The 9,564-nt window shown below is 39.0% G+C and overlaps 1 protein-coding gene across 1 annotated transcript; it reads right to left on the bottom strand.

The window, feature by feature from the left end:
• Window positions 1-1,028: 1,028 nt before the first annotated feature.
• Window positions 1,029-9,060, bottom strand: LOC147885878 (cytochrome c peroxidase, mitochondrial-like). The gene is made up of 9 exons (XM_087396241.1): window positions 8,694-9,060; window positions 3,057-3,149; window positions 2,885-2,943; window positions 2,405-2,470; window positions 2,278-2,323; window positions 1,805-1,893; window positions 1,611-1,714; window positions 1,358-1,456; window positions 1,029-1,264 (listed from the first exon to the last, which is right to left on the bottom strand). Exons 1-8 carry the CDS (start codon window positions 9,058-9,060, stop codon window positions 1,426-1,428), a joined length of 855 nt encoding a protein of 284 aa, XP_087252367.1. The 3' UTR covers window positions 1,029-1,264; window positions 1,358-1,425.
• Window positions 9,061-9,564: the final 504 nt, after the last annotated feature.

Below are 9,564 nucleotides of genomic sequence, written 5' to 3'. Positions count from 1 at the left end.
CTTTTATAGCGCAATTTAGGAGGGGGTGTTAAGAATAGTGTAAATTGCACCATTCTACCAAGGACTATAAAGGTGTAGGGACATTCCCTAATTTAGACCTAAGGGATAAATATGTATATATCCTTCATCATGTTCATAGAACAAGTTATATGTAGTAACATAACATGTGCACTCTTCTCTGCCCTAGTAATTTCTTAGTACTTTCAATCTTTCAACAATGTTTTATGGCACTTGCTTGAGGACATATATGCTCCATCCCAATATTATATGAATGCATGAATAAATTGCTCCTGCCACTAAAAGAATGAGCATTGTACATGATTTTTTCCTTTGAGGCAGTAATAAACTCAACTATGCAGTCTACATTTATAGTACTTAAGTGGTATATGAATTTCAATGAGACTATATTGAAACTATTCATGAGTCTAATCCTTTATGAGCTTAGTTGAAATGTTTCTATTAATGTAAAATGAAAGCAATGTGAGCTGATTTGTGAAACATCCAACTAATTGTAGCCAGTGACTTAGGAATCATTCTATTTTCCACCATTGATTTCATCAATCCATTATACATCCCATTAAGGCATACAATTTGAATCCCATGTTTACATGATCTCAATTCTTGGATAATTGCTCTTGCCAAGTTAATAAAAAAAGATCTTTGTCCATGATTTTTTCCTTTGATGTTTTTACATATTTTGTCATTTCATCTTTAGCCCATGCCCCAAAATTGCCAATGTATATCATCAAAGGGTGTTTATAAGTCTTTCATTAGAAAAAGAAAACTATTAAATAAAATGATAGGCACATATGTTTTGTTTTCACATGGATTGATGTCTCATTGATGAACATCTTCTTGTCGTAACTCATGTTATAATTGAATAAAGGATTACATTGTGAGCAATCATTTTTGAAGGACAACTTGAAGTGGAGGCAATGCAGAAATCGTGCAAGAGTATGGAAATTTTATATACATGACATTTAGCCTTTGAGACGCATGCTCCTCTATGGATGCTCCTCTATGGAGCGAAGAGAATAGCACATTAAGATTCAACTATATCTAGTAAGACTCCTCAACGAATCATAGCCTCGTAGAGGTAGCCTAAGAATGCTACAAGGATTGTGACACTGGTCGCTATTAGTATGCTTTGTTTGAGTTCGGTAAATTGACGTTTTTCCCATAGATCGTGAGGAAAGTCTTTGAATCCAAGCTCTGACATGCGCTTATGTGATCTTTGGTAAGCTTCATGGAATAATTTGTTGTTCTGCAAAAGAATATCTCTCATTTAAATAAACATGTACCAGTGACCACGACAAGCTAAAGTGAATACAAGTCCTCGAGAATAGAATAACAGCACCTCGGCGTATTGTTTCGCATGTTTGGAGAATGCTGCATCTTTAACCAAACACTTTTCTATACTCGAGCTCAATATGTGTCTTTGATCTTCCAAAGTTCCCTGTAGCAAATAATCGGTGTTTAGTTGTAGAACTAGAGAGGCTTTCGCTCAAAAAGTCCTGGACTATCTTCAGAATTAGTTCCCATCCTACTTTTGGCCATAAGACTACATAATGTATTATTGTGGACCTAGTTTACGCATAATGAGTACTTACGCAAAGTTGAACTGTGGTACTGTGGACTGAGAAGCTGTTGGCGTGCTGCCAGTTATGTTTGGTTGTGCAGCTGGTGGGGTTTCAGACTCTTGAAAAAGTCGAACCTAAACCATAAATCGTTGTTTTTCAGATGTCATATGTTGTCCTAAATGAAGATATGACGGATTCAAAGATACTTCCAATCACAATCATACCAAAGCATGGCCCCCTATAAGTGCCACAATCTCGTTATCTTCAAACCCCATCCGATAGAAGTTCGCCCTCACATATTCAGCATCTGCATCTGCATGCATGAAAGCATGAAAAGTGGATGGATTCTAAGGCTGTGTTTGAGCAAATTTGTAAATGGAAGGCTACAAGTCACAATCTAGCGTCTATGATAAGCTCAATGACGGGTGTGGCATGTCACAGCTGCAGCAATAAGACAGGCCACTATCGTCAGATATATTCCAAGATGCAATCCAAGCGGAACGTTTAACGAACTGCATAGATCGCGGTTAATCAAGATTTGAATTAGTATCACAGAACGTGGATCCACGCTCTCAAGACTTTCATCCGACTTGGACGAATGTGCATAAACGCTTACGAAAAACCTCACCTGTGTTGGACGATTCTAATCTTTAACAGAAGAAACACTTGCAAACCGCCTTCTATGAGGATTGCATACCTTCTGATGCAACTGGAACCCTCCCTTCATGATAAGTTTTACATTCCTGTCAGAACATTGGACGCCCTAGTATGAGTTACATAAAATAGAACAAAAGTTTGTAGAGCCCATTCCCAAGGTTTCCCACCTTTCTACCGGTAACAAAGTCAATTTGCGGACCTCCTGCCGCTTTGATAGCTGCTACTCCTGCCAACTGCACCACAATGATACCTTCGTCAATGTTAAACAATATGATTAGAAACATCGCAGTTGGCTTGGCTTCACAAGAAAGCAAAGTCTCTTATATTCATAACTGTTCGGAGTGCTTCAGTTTGGCCAATAAACGGGTATAGTATCCACATTATCAAGCCACTTTCACATCCGGTCCCCATTCTGGCGTTGATTGCTTATGACACTCTGATCTGGCTTTAAGGGAAAAAGTAGTCCGTGTATCGCACGCAGCCATTTAGTCAACGTCACAGGATGTGGCATCATTGTGAGCAGAAAACGCAAAACGCATTTCACAAGAGAGTAGATAAACATATGGCGAGGCCGCTTTGTTCAAACCCGTCTTGGAAATCCGTAAGATTGAAACATGAATACATGTTGGACAGACGGAAAATGCTACCTGATATAAATCCGCATCTCTAATATTTGCAAACTTAGGGTCTTTCTTAATTACCTCCTCTGTAAATAAAATAAACCTCATAAATCTCTCGAGACATACTGCAATCGGAGATAACAATAGCCTAAGAGAAGAAAATGTGGAACGAGGCAGGGGAAGTGAAAGTACAAATTACCACAGAACTTATAAGCCTTTTCCAATGCTTTATCTGTAGTCACTTTACTTGAGTGCTTGATTGAGCCATTGGGGCCGCGGCCTTCTCTTTGATCTCATCCGTCACTTTACTTGAGTGCTTGATTGAGCCATTGGGGCCGCCGGCCTTCTCTTTGATCTCATCCGAGCTCACAAGGAACTCTAAACCTATTACTATATAGGAAAGCACACTATAACTAGTAAAGTTTGCGTGATTTGCTACTTAGAAATAGCAAAATTTGGCTCTCTAACTAGCTAATTCATTTTCCTACGTACCATAAGGCTTCTATATAGAAACTTGTTTGTCTAACTAGCAAAATCCATGGTTTTTCTACATAGTAATTGTTGCGAATCTAGGAAATTCTAAGTTTTCCTATATAACAATCCCCTTCCAAGTTTTTAGATCTAGGAAATTCTTCTTTTTGCTATATAGTGGTCAAGTTTCAAACTTTTGCACCTAGAAAATTATGTTTTTCGCTATATAGTAATTTTTCTTTTGGAAGAGGGTCTAAGAAAATTTCTTTTTGCTATATAGTAGTCCTTTTGCAATCTTTTGCATCTAGGAGATTATTTTTTTTCTATATAGTAATTTTATGACTTTAGCAAATACATCCTTTTGCTATGTAGTCCAAAATTTTTAATCTTGGAAATCGCATGTATATTAGCCAATGTTCCACTCATATCTACTAAATTCATGTTTTTGCTTTATATCAATCTTGTAATATATTGTGAATCACATTATCTATATGGTCTTTGTTCTCAATCTAAAAATTTTGGATTCAATGTAAGAAATTTCAAAAAGCGTTCAAGAGCTCTCTATCTAGGAATTTTGGGTTTATTCTTGGAGTTTTTTAACATGCTATTGGCATCATGGAAATTACCTCAATGCTAATGGAACATCCTATAATATTTTAAAATGGTTGCTTCATTTGTCAAAACTATCATTTTTGTAAAGCAATGTGTTTAATAGGGTGGTTGCAAGCCAAGGGTGTCCACTTTTGGTTCAGTGCCCAAACTTGGGGGGGGGGGGGGGGGGACAGGCCTTTTTGCACACAAATTTGGAAATCTAACCTAGGGATTTAGTCAATACATCACACATGGTTTTTTGCACACAATGGTATGGTCTGATCGAAAATTGGAGATTCACAATGATAATTTTATTGTGGCGCAGTGCAGGTAATTCATAGGGGCCGTCACACTTTGTCACAAACAAACACCATCATATTAATTTCTTAATATCTCACTCATTATGCATCAGATGATAGTGAAACTTAATATGTATTCTCCTCACATAGTGTAAACTTAAATTGATTTATTGGTAATTATTTGAATGCATTATATAATTATTATTAATTATTTATTAAATTTAAAGACCTAAAAAAGGCACATTTTGGTGCACACTGTATTTTTTGAGTATTGTCAAAAAATTGGTCAAATCCAATTTGGTAGAGGGTTAGTACACACATAAGGATATGTGGCGCAAGCATCAAATCCCAAATCCAACGGTTAGATTTTGTGAGCTGTCAGGTTTACTTTTACTTTTACTTGTTAGAGGAGTAGTAAAGAAAATAAGAATTAATCTTGGTAATTTGTGCACATAAGTAAACATGCCAAAAATCACATATTTTGTAGTCCTCCACGTGATGAATAAGAGGACAAAATTTTGGTCAAATTTGAGTGAGGAAAGCATCAATTATGGCCTCCCTAGGTGAAATCCCCATGTTTTGGAAAAAAAGTGGCACCCTAGCCAAATACCAAGGCTAGATAGGCTTGGTATTAGGCTTGGAAGGGTAGGTTTGTGGCATCACCAAGCCTAGTGGTGGTAGCCATTAGGGCGTGGGCATCTTGCTCATGTGGATTGAACAACTCATTAATTTTGCCTCATCACCATGCCATGTGAGCCATCTTGACCATGTTTGACTTGCCACCTCACCCTGTGCCACCTCCCACTCACCCCCACTCATGGTGCCACATCAACCACGTCTGCCACCTCATGAAGCCACATCAGAGACACCCTAGGTGCCACATCATCACTCAAGTGCCACCTCATCATTGCCAACTCATCACCACCACCTCATGCTGCCACATCACCTTGCCACCTCACTTATCACTGCCACCTCATGCTGTCACATGAGGCTAGAGCATGAGACATCATCATCCCCATTGATGCCACATCATTAGCATGCTTGGTGTCACATTAGCCACGAGTTGCCACCATAATTAAAATGAAATAATAGCATTAGGATACGATATATGGTATATTGTTATGGCAAAACAAAAGTGAAATTATACATAAGAATATGTAACCACATTAGGTGATGCAAACATTATTGAACCAAATCATATTAACATTGGATTCCATAGTATATAATTTGATGTAAATTCAAGGGAACTACAAAAATTAGTCTAAAACAGAATGCCTTCAAATAAGAGGAGCCACTCATTCTATTCAAATCTCTACATCCACTCAATTTAATCAAATTGAATCCAATCAAAGCAAGGACATTGATATGTGACCTTATCCGATGGTTACCAAAATTGACAGGGGTCTTAAGGCAAGTGGGTTCCATGATCTTACCAAGTATGAAGTGCATCCGACATCGTATGTCCGGTCGAGAAGGTCAAATGCCCCAAATTCCATGTGCATGGTATGCACGTGAAGGAGAAATACGAATTGGCCTACGACATTGATATGTGAACTTGTCCGATTGGTACCAAACTTGACAAGGGTCTTAAGGCAAGTGGTGTCCATGATCTTGACAAGTATGAAGTTCATCCAAAATCGTATGTCTGGTCGGGAAGGTCAAATGCCCAAATTTCCATGTGCATGGTACGTACGTGAAGGAAAAATACGGATCGGCCTAAGACATTGGTATGTGAACTCCGTATGTCTAGTCGGGAAGGTCAAATGCCCCAAATTCCATGTGCATGGTACATACCTGAAGGAAAAATATCCGATTTGTACCAAACTTGACAAGGGTCTTAAGGCAAGTGTTTTCGATGATCTTGACAAGTATGAAGTTCATTAGACATTGTATGTCTGGTCGGGAAGGTCACATCCGATTTGTACCAAACTTGACAAGGGTCTTAAGGCAAGTGTTTTCGATGATCTTGACAAGTATGAAGTTCATCAGACATTGTATGTCTAGTCGGGAAGTTCATATAACTAATTGCATTGACATGTAGCATGTTGTGCAATTAGTTATATGTTTTGATACCATTCCTAGTACTATTGGCCACATGAAGATGCAAGGGGTAAATCCATCATCATTTTGGATGTAAGAGAGATTTGGAAGCCACCCATGCCATAGCTAGCATGTTATTTGTCCATTTGGGCCATAGTAGGAACCATTTTGCATGTAAGCATGAATATTTTAGCTAGCTACCACCGAAGGTTTTAAGAAAAGGGTTGGAGCAAATAAAGGAGTATCCATTTTTAAAGGAAAAACATAGTTTGAGTATAACAAAACAATCATTCTAGACTATACCTTACAAAGATAGAAGATCTCAAACATTTACACCTTTATGAGAGGGAGAGAGCGAGAGGAGGGGCGGGGGTCAAGAGGGGTGGAGATAAGGTTGATGGATAATCCATGCAAGCAACTAGAAAGGATGCAAATGGTCTTGGGTTGTCGGTTAGTCATGAAAGGAAATGGTTATCTCGAAGGTAGTGTCCAAACCATCTGAAATATAGATGATTTATTGGAAATACCATTGCATTGCCATGTAGCATGGTGTGCAATTAGTTATATGTTTTGATGCCATCCATATTACTATAGGGCACTTGAAGATGCAAGGGGTTATCCATCTTCTTATGTTTATTCTTTTTTATATGCTTTGATGCCATCCATATTACTATAGGGAACATGAAGATGTAAGGGGCAATCCATTTTCTTATGATAGAGGTTCTCAAACATTTACACCTTCATGAGACCAACTCCCTATTCAAGATGATCTATGATCGGATGCTCAGTTGTTAATTCTATAGGACTCTTCCTCTCTCATTGAAGGAAGCTCAGTGTGGTGTAGGGCTTAGTTCTAGCATGAAAAGTGTTTCTAGTTCTTACTTCAAATAGAGATACCTTTTACAATCAAAGTGACAGAGTGACAAAGAAATGCCCCTCTTGCAATTAGTCAATCCCCTCTGCCATCCATATGTTTTGATGGTAATGCACACACCATCTAAAATATAGATGTCCCACAGGAAATACCATCACATATGTTTTGACGCCATCCATATTACTAAATGGCACATGAAGATGCAAGGGGAAATCCATTTTCTTATGATAGAGGTTCTCGAACATTTACATCTTCTTGAGAGAGAGAGATTCTCGAAAATTAAAACCCTCATGATACCAACTTCCTAGTCAAGATGATTTGTGATCGGATGCTCACACCATAATTATCCACTTGCTTCAACACATTATTTCAAATATTAGAATGTAGCATGCAAACAATGCCTTGAATGATCTGATAGAGGTCGGTGCCCAATTGATTACATCGTTCTTTTGGGATCTAAAACACACATTTGGGCTCTTTTAGACACATGGTTTAGAATATCCCCAACCTTTTCCATACCTTTTCACTCTTTTAAACTTGTATCCGTAGCATACTAGGCATTGGTATACATGGCCTAATACACCTGTTTTGAGTTTAAGCTAAAACAAACACTTTGTATGAATGTGTAGGCTTTCATATAGCATGGATGCCCTACAATCAAACTATCATATGTTCTACTATGATTTTGATTTTCAACAACTCACAATTAAAATGCATAGGAGATCCTTGTAATACAAATAATCCTATTTTATTTTGTATCCTTGAAGCATCTTTACTCGTAAAGGAGTATTTCTTTATTGTTAAAAGAAGAAAATGATAGGTGACAAGTTGTCTTCACATGAGTTCTCTCTTTCACCTCCATGTCAGGGGTTGGTGATCATAGTAGCAATATTAATTGGTGTCTACTAACAATAGTAACAAAATTGGGTGGCGGCAAAATTCCGCCCAACGTCTCTCTCATCCTCTAGTCTTTGGTCTTTGCTCTCCCCTGCAGCTTCCTACTCTTCACTCGATCCTCCCTGCCTTCCCCTTGCTCCTTGATCTGGTGCACTCTCCTGCAACCCTCATGTCCTTCGATTCCTGTAAGCTCCAGCCTCAAACTAAACGGTCTGCCAAATTCTGCTCATGAATTGTTTGCATACATTTCCTTCAAGCTCGTCTTGGTCTGCGGCCTCACTTTTGTGTTTTTCAGTCGTCACAGTGAAGAACAACATTTATCCAGTTCCTGAGCCGATTCTCAACCTTCACGCTTCAAAACGTCTGCTCCTAATCTCGGGTAAGGCTCTCAAATTCATCATCCGTTATAAACTTTAGAGACTCGATAAAAGCTTGCGGGTTGTTTCTTTCTCCACTTGCTCACGGTTCCCACTTTCGGCAAACCCACAATTGGCTCGATTCAGGCAAGAGCTCGCTTTTCCATTTGGAACAGACTGAAAAGGTAATGCTTAGATTGATGGGTAGTTTGAGGAACTCTGCAAGGTAGTCTGAATTGCGAGCGATAGAGCAGGTGTGATTTGAGAGAGAGACGATGCTCGAAATTACGTTGATAGAAACCAGGAACTCGACAGAAAGTCCACTTGCACTATCTTCTCCACCACAATTCCATACGCTGGATCTGGCAAATACAGGCCTGCTTCTTTTGAACCAAACTTTCTATAGCTCGGAAAGCTGTAATCCCTTTGCCTGAATGGTAGAATTCGTCCAATGCTGCCCAATACAGCGTTCCCATACTTCTCTGTGCCAGCAATATGGGTGAGAATGTGCAGCATCTTTCTCCCCGGGATCATATCATCATCCAGGAGATACACATAGTCTGCACCATCCGCTTGTAAAGCTATCTGAAATCTCCCGTAATACTTAAAATCATGTCCAGAACTGACAAAACTGATGCGGGAATCGTTGTAGCCCGCCAGGATCTGCCGGAACATGTCTTCGTTTGGGCTTGCAAATGCAAGAACCCAGATCTTGTGGAACAGCCATGACTGCTTCAACAATGCATCCAATTGAGCACATTGGTCTTGTTTCTCCTGGTGTGCCTTTGGATTGTTGGCTACATGCACAAGAAGGCATCGTAAGAATCGTTGGATTAGGGATGGATAGAGTGTTTAAGAGATTGGAAAGCACTGTTGTATCTTGCCGAAACCAAGCTGTTAGTTTGTTTGCGTGGAGTAGTGGTGGCATGAGCTAATGATTATCTTCTCTAGTCTCCTTCTAGATGTGAGAGCAATTGTTGCAGCAATGGGAATTCTCATTCAGACCACGTCTCTTGTTTATATATTTGGAATTCTACTTCATTGCATAGCCATTATTGGTTCAAGAATTTTGATTGTTTGATAGAGTTTTAGGAGAGTTTTAGCTCCAACGGAAAGACAAGCATTAATGACGGTACATCAAAATCGGTACTCTACATCAAAGTCTCAGAACTTTGCTTA

The sequence above is a fragment of the Dipteris shenzhenensis genome, chromosome 25, assembly GCF_047967505.1.
Source record: "Dipteris shenzhenensis isolate YYH24624 ecotype China chromosome 25, Dip_SZ_1.0, whole genome shotgun sequence".
Taxonomy (NCBI): domain Eukaryota; kingdom Viridiplantae; phylum Streptophyta; class Polypodiopsida; order Gleicheniales; family Dipteridaceae; genus Dipteris; species Dipteris shenzhenensis.
This window is presented reverse-complemented; position numbering and strand designations above follow the sequence as displayed.

Coding starts and splice junctions, on each gene's coding strand:
- LOC147885878 (XM_087396241.1), bottom strand. CDS start 9,060: ATGTTCCGGCAGATCCTGGCGGGCTACAACGATTCCCGCATCAGTTTT. Junction 2,324..2,404: donor ACTTTGTTACCGGTAGAAAG/GTGGGAAACCTT, acceptor ATGTTCTGACAG/GAATGTAAAACTTATCATGA. Junction 1,894..2,277: donor GGTTCCAGTTGCATCAGAAG/GTATGCAATCCT, acceptor TCATGCATGCAG/ATGCAGATGCTGAATATGTG.